This window comes from Vanessa tameamea, chromosome 24, assembly GCF_037043105.1.
Source record: "Vanessa tameamea isolate UH-Manoa-2023 chromosome 24, ilVanTame1 primary haplotype, whole genome shotgun sequence".
Classification (NCBI taxonomy): Eukaryota; Metazoa; Arthropoda; class Insecta; order Lepidoptera; family Nymphalidae; genus Vanessa; species Vanessa tameamea.
Genome location: NC_087332.1, coordinates 8,686,406 through 8,700,594, shown reverse-complemented (window position 1 = coordinate 8,700,594; position 14,189 = coordinate 8,686,406). Strand labels below are relative to the sequence as shown.

General features: G+C 31.2%; 2 protein-coding genes across 2 annotated transcripts in view; one reads left to right on the top strand and one right to left on the bottom strand.

Moving 5' to 3' along the window:
• The window catches only part of LOC113399580 (ABC transporter G family member 23), a 98,905-nt gene extending 87,476 nt beyond the window's left edge, over positions 1-11,429 (bottom strand). The window contains exon 1 of the mRNA XM_026638734.2: positions 11,174-11,429. The gene's annotated coding sequence lies outside the window, so the exon portion shown is untranslated. The remainder of the gene's footprint in view (positions 1-11,173) is intronic.
• A 2,098-nt stretch (positions 11,430-13,527) lies between these two features.
• Positions 13,528-14,188, top strand: LOC113399591 (small ribosomal subunit protein bS18m). The gene is made up of 2 exons (XM_026638752.2): positions 13,528-13,654; positions 13,740-14,188. Exons 1-2 carry the CDS (start codon positions 13,618-13,620, stop codon positions 14,114-14,116), a joined length of 414 nt encoding a protein of 137 aa, XP_026494537.1. The 5' UTR covers positions 13,528-13,617; the 3' UTR covers positions 14,117-14,188.
• Position 14,189: the final 1 nt, after the last annotated feature.

Below are 14,189 nucleotides of genomic sequence, written 5' to 3'. Positions count from 1 at the left end.
CCTGAAATAATAATTCTCATTTTAAGGTTAAGATTCACATGTTCTACTCTCTATCTCGACTTCTATATTCTTAACAACAATAAAATCAATATTATAAATACTTTTTAGTGTAACCTCATTACCTGATGAGAACTTCCTGAGACATGAATTTAATTTAAAAAAAAAAGAGCTGTCAAACAGCGAGTTATGAACAGAAAAGGATCCGCAGTGAAAGGAGCGGTTAATGTGTTACATAACAAAACCAGTCTCTGACCGGACTCGAACTGGGACAAGTGGAATTCCGCTGGTTTATTTACCAAAAAATTGAGAAATACGCGTCTAATGTGTTAGTTGTTGAGTGTTGCCATTTTGTTTTGTGAAGTAATGGAAAATATTAGTAATACCTATTTATTTTTAAAATTACTTAATCACTTTCAAAATATGATATTTTTTAGATTTTATACTTAAATGTAATGAGACCGATTATAAAACATTTTTTTTCTAACAAATTGTTTTTAGTCTTGGACTGTGAGAACGCAAATAGTTGCAGTTTATCCATTTGAATTTCGAACATATTTTTAAACGCAAACAATTACGAATTATATAAGAGAAAATGTATATAATTAATTAATATCGAGAAAACACGCGAAAACTTTTTGGATTTCAAAGTAATAAAAGTTAAAGACACAAACGCTCATTTGGGAAAATTTAACAAAAATATAAAAAATAAAAGCCAGTCCAATTGTAAATGCCATTTCACCAGACAAACATGAACAACAATAAAAAGTAGGTACATATATGACGACCCAAACATGCACATAGATAGATATATATATAGAGATAGATAGATAGATATATAGAGATATTATCTTAAGATAAACAAATATAAAAAAAATATATATTAAATATAATATTACCATTTTTTCTTCTTATTACTTACTTTAACCTTCATAATATAAGATAAGAAATACAGATAAAAAAACAAAATACATTTAAATAAATTAATATAAAAAATCACGAATATATATTTTTTCCTTTTTTAACGTTTATACGTAAGTATAACGTGTCCGATTAAAACGTGTCTACCTCATAAAATCAAAAAATCAAAATATACTTTATTCGAGTAAGATCATAGAAGCACTTTTGATCGTTATGTTAGTGCTGAATTAAATGTAAAGCTACTTCCGGTTTGGAAAGTAGATTCTACCGAAAGGAACCGGCAAGAAATTCAGTAGTTCAATATATAAACAATGGCTATCATAGTCACAAGTATGGCTATTGTAGCAGCACCCTTATTAGAAGGCACACCTAAACTTTCTATCGTAACATTCGGTTAATGTAAGAAGCCTTTTAAGGCATTCGATGCAACTTTATTAAAGTAACTTCTATGTATAACGAGATAAGATTCTTTATTACTTTTAAAAAAGAAACGAATAAATCATTACGATCCGTTTACACGCAATTAATTTGAATATACATAACAAAGTCGCACTTTCTCTCTCAAACGAAACGAAAATTTCTAAATGTTAAGATGATATGGTTTCTTTGGAAATTTCGTTTTCATTTATTGTCGTTTATTTTAAATTGAAACGTTAAAAGACTTTCATTGTTTTACAATAATATATAACGTGATAAAAAGTCTATTGAACACTCTGACAGACTCACTGGACTGAATCGCAGGTGATCTAAATAAAATCGTTCAGGATTTATTGTATCATTTGACATTTAAACAAATGTATATTTTAATGGACAGATTTAATAAAAAAAAAAACTACCATATAAGGGAGAAAAAATACAAGATGTTTTTTTTGGGCTGTATAAAGCATACTGTGTTTTCATAAGCATATCAATAAGTGTTCAATGTTACGCGTGTTAATTCGTTATGAGAGTGAACTGTGTTATTGCAATGCTTACTAGCCGTTCACACTAGTCACGAAACGGATGTGTAATCGGATGTCGCCATTACGGATGATAACAGTATTCTCCAGTATAACATACCGTAAGAACAACGTCCTAATTCGCCGCGAGTGATAAGTGATTAACTTAGACCTTACTGCCTTTACATATTAAACCTTAATGTCTAAAAATTAATACATGAGTATTAATTTTTTTTTTATATTATATTATAACAATGAGTACATAAGAGGAACTTTGAAAGTGGCACCGGTAACCGAGAAGCTATCTGGAAACCGGCTGTCTTGGTACGGGCATGTTATGCGGAGGAATATACCCCAGAAACAATGGATGGATTGTGTGAAAGACGATATGGTTAGAAAGAATGTTACTAGTGAGATGACGTCCGACAGAGAAGTATGGAAGAAGAAGACATGCTGCGCCGACCCCGAGTAAAATCGGGATAAAGGCAGGAGGATGATGGCTAAAAATTAATAAATCAATTAAAATGTCTGGAATAATGTTCAAGCGATCGACTGTGTTAGTTTAGTGTGTACACAGCATTATGTCTACTAACATTATAAATGCGAAAGTAAGTCTGTCTGTTACCTCTTCGCGCTTAAGCCGCTTGAACCAATTTAGATGATATTTGGTATGGAGATAGTTTCATTCCTTGGAAGGACATTGGCTACTGTTTTCAATTTACCCCCTCGAGGCGGTATGATATTGATACGGTTTGTACGGTCCGTAAAGTTTTATAAATCCCGTGTAGAAAAAGCCGCAGTAGTAGATTTAAAGACGATACAAGTTTAGTGGATGTATTATTGAATCTCGTGCAGACGACGTTAGATCGTGACGACAGGTACTCAACTCATAAGCGGTATAATCGCGTTATAAAAATTTATAAATATTTATTTGATTTGAATTTAAATCTAAATTACGTACAAAGTAAATTTTTTGTACGTTCCTTTTCACGAGCTTCTGAAGGCCAAATTAATATTCTTACTTCACAATTGCTGTCGTTTAACATCAAGTGAACTTTGTATTTAACGAACAACGAAATGATTTGACGGATAAAATGTTAAACGAAACAATGATCTCAGAAAGTAATTAAAAAAGTCAAGGATTTAATCGTGAGAAGAAATAAAATCTACTTTTACATTCACAATGGTAAACGCCAAGGTAAACAATAAGATAACATTTTATCAATACAGTTACAATTACATCCATTAACATTTGAAGACCCAGCTTCAAGTAAATAGGAACGTCAAGTAATTAACAATATTTAATATAGTTTACAATATTTATTTTTCCAGTTTTTATTACGATCATCCATTAGCTTCCGCCTTTCAACCCAGATTCACAATTCCCATGTCAAATTCAAAAATATTCTTTCTCTACTTTTATTATAAAAATGTCAAACCAAAAAGTATTCATCACATTTATATAATTCTGTGATTGAATATGACTCAATAGCTAAAAGCTGTACAACCTTAAATGATTATTTATAAATATTTTATATAAAATAATTTATAGGCTTACACATTATTACGAAATCTATTCTAAAGATGAAGATAATTTGTTGTAGTGCCTAATAAAGTAAACTAATATACATGAAACTCATACCTGAAGATAGAGCTCTATGAATTAACTGTTTTTTTTAAAGCAAAAATTAAATAACACGGCAAAGAAAAACTCATTCGTTAAATTTAATAAAATAAATAAACAAACGGAATAATGAATTATTTATCACCATTTTATTAATATAATAAAAAATATATATATATTAAAATCTTGTATAAATAATAAAAGAAATACACTACTAAAATTATTTTTATATATTTTACTTTACATGGGAGTAGGGCTTAATACCAACCCGTCTCAGTAGAAACCACCCACTCATCAGATATTCTACTTTGAGCAGCAATATTGTTGTATTCCAGTTTGGACCTTCTACCGGCAGAAGGGGCAGCATCTTAGTTCTCAAGGTTTGTGGCGCATTGGTGACATTAGGAATGATTAATATTTATCGAATTACCAAAATTTATGAGCAGTGGTCATTTGCCAGACAGCCTACCTATATGAAATAAAATAAAAAAAATAGTATATACATAAACTTGCTACAATTATATCCTACATATTTTTTAATTTATATTTCGTGCTAATTCCATAAAAAAATGTATATAAAAATTTCCGCTTATTACGATAGGCAGAACGATTTCAACATAATTATTGTTACAATTGATGACTCAGGATTAAATTCCATCGGTTAAGTAGTCATCGCGGCGACTCTTTCTCGCAAATGGTCAATGGCATATTCATAATGAAGTTTTCTGCATTGTTTTATATTGCACGCCAATTTATACTATAAATATATAATAATAATAAATATTGGACAACATCACATACATTACTCTGATCCCAATGTAAGTAGCTAAAACACTTGTGTTATGGAAGATCAGAAGTAACGACGGTACCACAAACACCCAGATCCAAGACAACATAGAAAACTAATGAACTTTTTCTACATCGACTCGGCCGGGATCGAACCCGGGACCTCGGAGTGGCGTACCCATGAAAACCGGTGTACACACTACTCGAGCACGGAGGTCGTCAAAATGTTAATACTATAATGTTATTGTGTATTCTTAAGTCATAAGCGAACTTCATCGAGATATGTCCCTTAATCCCAGCTCCCAGACACAACACAGGGGCCTTACCGCCGATCATCTATAGGTATTATACATTCCGTTATGTTTAAAGTTTCGAAACAAAAACTCGCTGGATCGATCCTGACCCCTCGGGCTATTTGTCGTATCCACTTCTAACACAAGTGACAAACTTAAATTGAGGGTCAAATAGGAATATTAGTAATTCCTTTATTAATTTGGAACATCGCCACTAATTTAGAAAACAAAAAAAGTATATATAACACATTTTTAATTAAAAATAAATAAAACCGTCCCGTTTATTCTATCCTACGAATAATTATATATTATTTTATTTTGAGGTAACAATGGAATGATATTTATGTATATAACAATGTATACCTCAGCTAAATTCCCAATAATAGTAATCACACAATCATTCAAATTTAACATAAACTCAACATATGTATATAAAATATCTAGATAAAAACATTATATAATCATATGAGTTCAATGTACGTAAAGTAAAAGTTATATAATACAATTAATAATAAAGTTAATATATATGTATATAAAAAAACAGTAGGCAACATTGACGGATTTAGTTATTCGATAGGTTCAACCAAAACTCACCGCCGAAAATAATCGTATTCAAACGTCACAATGTGATATAGAACAATGACTATTATCATTATATTATTTGTAATTTATCCTATTATTAACTCTTAATGTTTGTGTGAAGAGCCGAGATGGCCCAGTGGTTAGAACGCGTGCATCTTAACCGATGATTTCGGGTTCAAACCCAGGCAGGCACCACTGAATTTACATGTGCTTAATTTGTTTATAATTCATCTCGTGCTCGGCGGTGAAGGAAAACATCGTGAGGAAACCTGCATGTGTCTAATTTCAACGAAATTCTGCCACATGTGTATTCCACCAACCCGCATTGGAGCAGCGTGGTGGAATATGCTCCATACCTTCTCCTCAACGGGAGAGGAGGCCTTAGCCCAGCAGTGGGAAATTTACAGGCTGATTATGTTTATGTTATGTAATGTTTGTGTTGTTCTAGGTTACGGATTAACAAGGAAATTAGTACTACTATACTTGGCTTTAAAATTTAATTGAGTTTGTTATCTCAACCGTACCGATCAATCTCATTCGTGTCTTCTCCATCCTACGTGACATTGGCGATATAATCTGTGCCCTGTGGCACAACTAAAAGCCATTAAACTAAGAATTGAATTGAATTATTATCATTATAGTATTTAAAGGACATACAGATCAAAATAGCGTATCACTATGAGTCGGTTTTTGAAATTGTCACGGGCGTGATGTGAAGTATCTTAGAAATTAGCACTACTGTCGTTCGAGAGTTGACATACTATTATTATACAGAGATAAGTTTTGTTCGATTTTATCGCATTTACGAAAGTACTAACCTGATTGATATGAAAGTTTATTTTTCGAATTACAGCCAAGATTAATATATAAATTCAACTCATTTTTGAATGATATCATAACATCGGACATATTTTAAATAACTTTGGCGGTCGGATTGTAAATTATGTTATGAGAACACTTTTTGTATAAATTTTTCAATTTATGCGTGTAAATAACTCATCGATCGATTTTTACGAAAAAAAAAATATCGTTCATTTTTGTTTTATAAATATTTTGTTTTATTTATGTAATAAATTCTCTTTGTTACCAAAAATGTAGAAATTAAGCGCTTTACAGTGCATTAAAAACACTCGATATCATAAATACACTGTTAAACTCATAGCCCTCCTTTCTGTGTCCGCGTTATCGGTTAAAAAGGAAATATCTTCAAATCGTTTGTTTAAACATTTTTAAACGTCGCTTGAGCAATGTTGTATACGAGTGTCAATTCTAACACTTTCTCTTTTTTATAATTTCCACGACTTCATTCACCTGAATACAATAGGCTATCTTCGTTTTGGGCATCGAACGTGACAACCACGTGACGTCAGAACACGACATCTTTTTTTTTAAATACAGATATTGGTAGGCGGGCAAATGGGTCACTTAATTGTAAGTCACCACCGATCATGACATTGACATACGCTGTAAGAAAACCATTCCTTACACTGTCTGTGCCATCAACCATATCTTGCCTTTATTTAGGTGTTACGTCTTTTGTAGCAATAATTACACTAGCTCATTCTTCCTCCAAACTGGAACACAAAAACACCTCGTTCCTAAATAAAATACGGGCTTGCACACAGTACCGGCAAGTAAACTCGTCCTCAATATATAATCCAAATTGACAATGAAATAACGTACATTGGTTTTACATATAAATAGTTTAGTCGGTGATTAGTTCAACTATGTTTCGTTAACTTTGAAGACAGAAACAGAGAAAACAGTTCAAATTAAAAGCTTTCAAAAATGACTTGACTATTAGTCATTGGATGTATTATAAGAGTTAGATGTATTTAATTAACCTAATTTAGCATTTCAAGTATTGCAAAATTGTAATAACTGAGTTTAATATCTTATTTTTTTTCCGGATTTTGGTTACCACGGGATATTCCACCAACCAGTGTGTAAGAAATTGTTTGTCTAAGAGAATTCAAATTACTTTAATAATACAAAAATGCTTTGTCAACTAATTCAGAAAGTAAAATGGATAACTAACAAACTAGCCGCAATAATATTTAGAATTGTTTTTGCTGTTTATATACAGTGTGTGCGTGAAACGAAATTAGTAGGATAGCGTACCAAATTCGTTTGTTTTTAAATAACCTTTCACGCAAATATATACAGTGCTTCCAACATAGGAAGCAGTCCAGCCGAGCTGCCTGCACGTCCGTGTGTTTAATCACGTTCTCGTCTATTTCAATGCACGTAAGTTTTTTTGCAATGATTAAAGGTAACTATTGTTACGTTTGAGAATTGGTACAAATATAAGCTTTACACGAGGATGTAAAGTATGTTAAAGGGTAAAAGATAACAATTGTGTAGTCAGGAATTAATTCAAAGAGGAAGCGACTCCATGATGAGTAAACTTATTCAGTACGAGTGACACATCATTTGGATTTAGCCAATAATTTGAGTGCTATTGCTTGGTAACACTGTATTATTTCATTAAAAAGAAACGTAAAGATTTTTAAATAAAAAAGAAATACACGTTTTTTCTATCTTAACAACCTGATGTGACGTTTTCGGGTTAACTTTTTGTTTTATATCATAAACTTTGGACCATGGTTTCAAACATATATTTTTAATACGTATTATAAAGTTTATTAATATTCGGATACTTCTATTGGACAAACGTAACGATGTTTGATTTATACTCGACAAATAAGCGACACACAATTACTTTTATTATTTTGTAAATTGACCAATCAGGTAAAAATGTAACGTTAGGTAAAATTGGATTTCACCAAAATCACTGTTCATGGTCACATTCGCAATGGTTCATGAGTTTCCGAATAAATTGTATCACAGAAACCTTACAATGTAATCCGCGTCCTTGGTATAGATAAGTTTGGGTTTTGTGGTTTTGTTAATAACATTTATAATTTTTTACATTGCTTACAAATGCCACCTGGTTGTAAGTCTCACCATGGCCCATAGATATTAGTAATCCTTACCATTACTTACATCGCCAAGCGTAACCTCGGGAAATGAGATGTTGAAATTTGAATCTGTAGTTACACTGGCTCACTCATCCTTAAACTCAACAATACTAAACATTGCAACTTGGTGGTAGAATGTAATGAAGTTAATCAACTAACTACTCCAACAGGCTTGCACAAAGCCCTGCCACCATTTAATTTATAGTAAATATTCCCGTTGTCACTGTTAAAAAGACACCGTAGAAAGTACGACTGTATTTACGCCTTAATCGCGATCACGGCTGATGGGACGGAATTTTGATAACTAAACAACACGCGAGTGCTGGGAATGAGCACGTCTATAACTAAAGGTCAGGATCACACTTCCGACTTTCACATTATACAGATGAGGCGTCAATTTATTCGTCCATTTAAAAAATTGAATTGATCTAAACGTAGCTTTAGCTCCTACAACGATGAAAAAATAGACTAGGCAGTTGAACTGAAACTTTTGTCTGAAACATTTTTGGATATTACCGATAATTTAAGTGATATTGCTTTGTAACATTTTATGTGCCTCTAAGTGTATTATATTATTAAAAAGTAAACGCTTTGCAATTTTTTTTTTTATAAAATAATTAGGCAGACTGGCAAATGGTAGTAAATGCTCACCACCATAGACAAAGGCGCGGTAAAATATTAATTATTCCTTATAGGTTTCTTTAAGATGTTTTCTTTTTTCACCAAACACATAAAAACTTGCCAGAATTTGAAACCTTAATCATCAGTTAAATTTTTGCGTGTCTGGAAATACACTTTTTTCTATTTTAACAATCTGACAAGTGACGTTTTCTGGTTCACTTTTTATTTTATTTTATACCTTAAACTTTGGACCAAGGTTTCAAATAAATATATTTTATTATTATTATTATTTATATACTTACATAAATTAATGCCTTATTGACAATTATTGTTGTCTGTACTAGAATATATTGACCATAAAAGTATATAGGTATGTACCGTTATTGCTCCCGCATAACATTAAAATTCAATGACATTTAAAAGCTTAAAATAGATACTAAAGTTATTACAGATACTCGGAAAAATTCCGGACCAGTAGCGTCTTGACATTAAACTTACATGACAGGTTTGTAACGTGATGTCTCAGAAATACTTACTTTTTTAAAAATAGACATTATTTGAAATGGCGCTGAATTGTATTTACTATAGCCTATCATTATCAGAAAGTTCATTTTAATTTTATAGTTTCATGGAACTGAGTCAAAACTGTTCTGAATTTCAGAAATTATCTTTCGACCGAAATAACCAAATGAGTTTTCCGTAGTGGCCAACGATATCGCACCAGGCCTCGATGGAGATGGCAAGATGATTTAATTTACTTCCAAAAGATTTAGTTTTATGTCGACAACAAAAGGCAATCGTGGAAAGAGAGTAGAGGGGCCTTTGTCCAGTAGAGGGACGAATCAGGTGATAACAATAATAAGTTTACTTCTGTGTTTGTGGTTCTTTTTGTTTGAGACGTCTATATCGTGCCCTCGGTGAGACCGACTCGTATGCCGCGACGGCAAACGGCGTGGTGAATAATATATATTTTCATTACTATATATATATATATATTAATAATTAGAACAATTATATTTTTTTAACCAAAATATTTTTTTCTCAAATATTTATATCCATGCCTATATCTTGAAAACGTATTTCAAATCATTAAAAGTAGTAAAATTGTCTATAACTAAATCACATTGTCTTTGATTAATTATTTTAGAAATAAGACAAATCGTAAACATAAGGTTTGTATTCGTGAAAAGTGTCTGATTTACAATGATATGCTATTCTTTAATATTCAATGTCGCATATCATATAGTCTCACGATCGTGTTTCGTGAGTTACTAGTTCGCCTTATAGAATACTTCTTAGCACCGATATCGTGGACGCATCAAATATTGTTATTGCAGATGTAATAAAAAAAAAACTGTATTCTTTTTTTTTTTGTTTATACTGCAAAGGATACATGTTTTTGGGTTATTCACTAACTGTACATTATTTATAAAGTTAATAATTCATATAATTCGCGTAACTTTTTAAAAAGCTTAAAACTATTCATATCGATTGCATAATAAACATATTTCGTTTCGAAATTTATGGAAAAACTAAACTTTATTTACATAATCTCTTAATTATATATGCTATTACAAAACGCGACATAGTCAACGTTTGATAATATTACATAAACATTATCATTAAAATATGTTTACCTTATTTTTGTATTTGAATAATTATAGCTAAGACAGAATAAAAACAGATTATATAAGCTATTTAAATATCATCATATCATTGTATTAGGCTTTACGAAAAAAAATTTGATACATAAGTACCTATGTACGTAAACATTAATTACTGGTTTAACATAGAAAATAAGATAATTTTAAAGCATTTAAAATAAAGTTAAAGCAATACTTGTAACTATGACGTATGTATGATATTTTTCGTTTGAAATTGGAATGCTAAGTAAGCTTATTTATCAATAACAGTTAAACCTACTTATGTATTTCTCTTTCTCATTACAAAAAATATTGTAATACAGTACACCGTTACGTTTAAAATATTCTTTTGAAAAATAGACTTAAATATTTTTTGTATACGAATGATGGCAGTATATTTATAGACAACGAAGGCGAATGTATAAAGTAGTATTTAATTAAAGTAGTGTAGCGCGTCATCTCCGAGGCACGCGTTCCCTCATTCATGCACCTGGGCCACTTTCTCCTACCAACCTTGATTTCTTACGGCTGCGCCTGCGCACCAAACGCGACATTACCTCAAAACGATGGCATTTTCGTCACAACCCAACGAAAACTTTTACTTTTCCCGTCAGTACGACGAAACTTTCAAAACCGAACGTTCCCATATTTCACGATGACAGATTATATAAAATTTATTATACGAACACGGAAACTTGCGTAATAAAATCAGTGCCCATTTAATTCGCATTTACCGTAAGCGCTTCCTTATTCGAATATCCGTTTTTATAATTAGAAAAGTACTCACCGCAAATTTTAATATGATCCGATTTAAAGAAAAGTCACAAATATAACTGTTATCACACACACTCAAAAAAACGTCACTGCCACTTAAAATGGCGCGAATTTTCGCGCGTAAACACCGAAACTTTTTTAAATTAACGTCAATAAGAAATAAAAAAATGAAATAAAATTTCAAATAAGGAATGCGGTTCGCCACGTACGGATCGGACTGTGGCTGTGCCGGCTATGAGGCGTTGCGTCTCAGTCGATTTCTTGTTTACAAGCATTTGCTAGTCAGGCCAAGCCGATCGGAGGAAAACACGACGAGCCGGGTTGCATTTCCGCAGTAAGACGTTCGTTTCAAAACGGCGGCGTAATAGCCGTATTAACAAACATCACTCAGAATGGACATGTCGTAATATTTCTGGATGCTGATTTTCGCAACGTAAGTAAATAAACTTGTAGGTACTTAATGTATACGTATCTCTTAATGACTTGGTAATTTTAACATTTTTATTGTAGCTTGGGTTACGTAAAATATTATCTAACTATATAAATAACTTTAAACTAGACGATTTATTTATTTAAAAGTCCACCAACTACAACAACAGGTAACAATTTTTGTACAAGCTTAAATGCTGCTTCAATACAGAAAAATCCGCAAACGAAATAAAAAATAAAAATTAAGCAAAATTAATACTAAGACGCTAGCGTAAGCGTATTTAAATATAACGTGAACTACATTTTAACAATCGTAAAAGTGTACAAATAGATTTTTTTTTAATGAGTGTTATCATTTACATCAATTTGACAACTAATTGTCAGCTTGATTGATCTTGGATATTTTTAAATATATTTAATACTTATATAACACAAGAGAGTTAGCCACCTGCTAGTAGGTATACGCTCCTAAAAATTAACGTAGGTACATATAATTTCTGTTCCGACTTAAAGGATTATTGAACAAAAGTAAGTTCAGGCAAAAAGGACCTAAAATTTTGTTGCCTATGTAGATCGACGGTGTTTGTTAGATAGATTACATAATATATATTAATTTTATGTTAATGTGACCCTTAAATGTAGTGATCATAATGTTCTTAATAAAAACCAATAATAAAATAATTAAAAAAAGGTATAGATACAATTACCTGGCCGCAAATTGAAGTACTAGTTTGTACAACACATATCATAAAAGGAGACTAGGAGCAACGCACTGAAAATATTAAAAAACTACAAACATTACGATTGATTTAAATATCAATATTTAATAATAATACCTACATGGTTATAATTTCATTAATAAAAGACGAAATTATATATTCCTACATAAAAATTGGTTTGTTTTTAAAAACCGTATATTTTCGTTTGTAAATTAAATTTAAGATTATTTATAAATATATAATTCAGTTTCTCTAGACAGTTCTAATTATAGTCCTAGTCACAATTAGTTTAAAAAACAGAAGTGAAAATAATATAGTTTCAAATATTTAATTATAAATAAAATCTATTGTGTAAAAATTATAAGATAAGATAAATATGGTTTTTTTAATGTAACTTAATTAAATTTCCTGTTTTTCATATTTAATACATTTTCTCCTGTTATAAAATATATACTAAATTCAACCAAAGGATGATTGCTTTATTTTGTTAATAATAAAACATAAATGAACAAAATGTAGAGGTAAAATATGTTTTTGTGAAAAAAATAACAATATTAGACTTTCAAATACTCAGTGTAAAATTCTAGAAGCATTTTAATTGAACTAATCATAGGACAGACTTTCTCTTGCTCTGTAATGTTGTGCCTAGGCAATTTATTTTTGCTATGATCTCATATGACTTCATCCTGAAAAGTTAAGGCTCCATATATATATTTTTATGGCAAAGATGACAAACAAGCAGGAGGCTCGTCTAATGGTATGTGACTAACTCCGCTCATGGACATCTGTAACACCGGGGGCAAACAGTTACGTTGCCAGTCTTTCAGAAATGAGTAAGCTATTTTCTTGAAGGTTCCCAAGACGTATCGGTTCGTAAAAAACAGCGAAAATTGATGCCATTGAGTGTTTGTACGAGGCAGAAAATACCATTGAAATCGTACACATCCACAATGGATTTATGGATATCGAGATAAAAAAATACCGAAATAGCGGTACACTAGCTTAAGGTAGAAACGACAATTTATGCCTTAATTTGTTGGAATTTTCAATTTGATTAACAGTAAATCTTTCAGTTTCTCTTCCAGTAATCCAGTACCTATTACTTTAAATTTCATATTTTAACTCCAGCACCACCATGCATGTTGAGGTCTGAGGAATACAGATTAAAATAGAAATAATAAAGTACAAACGAGTAAGTTTGACGTAACTTGTCAATTTCAAGATTCAAAAATGTCATTTAGTTTTGATTACTAGATTTTAGGTTATGTTGATCGTCTCTCATTATTAAATAAAAGTAATTTACAAAATAATGGCACTTCTTAAAAGTTTCATATTACGTAATGTCTGTAAGTCCAACTTCCTTTTCTCTATTATCACAAACACATTCTAAAACGACGTGTATATGAAATTCTAATTATATTTTTGTTTTAGTCTTAACAACACATCGAGCAATAGTTTCAACGATACGACCATCGTCGAATGCACCACTGGTTGAAGATGACGATGCACCAGTCGACATCGAAAATCCGTTTAAAAAAGAAAAAGTTCAATGCATTCTTTGCAAATTGAATATAGTTCCAGATTATAAAAATTATCGCCTTTTATCTCAATTTCAAAGTCCCTACACAGGAAGAATTTACGGTAGACACATAACTGGCTTATGCAAAACAAAACAGACATTAGTTGAAGCAGAAATCAGGAAAGCACAGAATTGTGGTTACATGCCCTATTATTATAAAGATAAAACTTTCCTCAAAGATCCAAAGTTATTCGACCCAGAAAATCCAATTCGCTCACACAGATTCTAAATTAATCATAGATTTAAGTAGTTTAGGTTACTTTCATGTATAATGTTGTAAAATATAAAATGAAAACATAAAG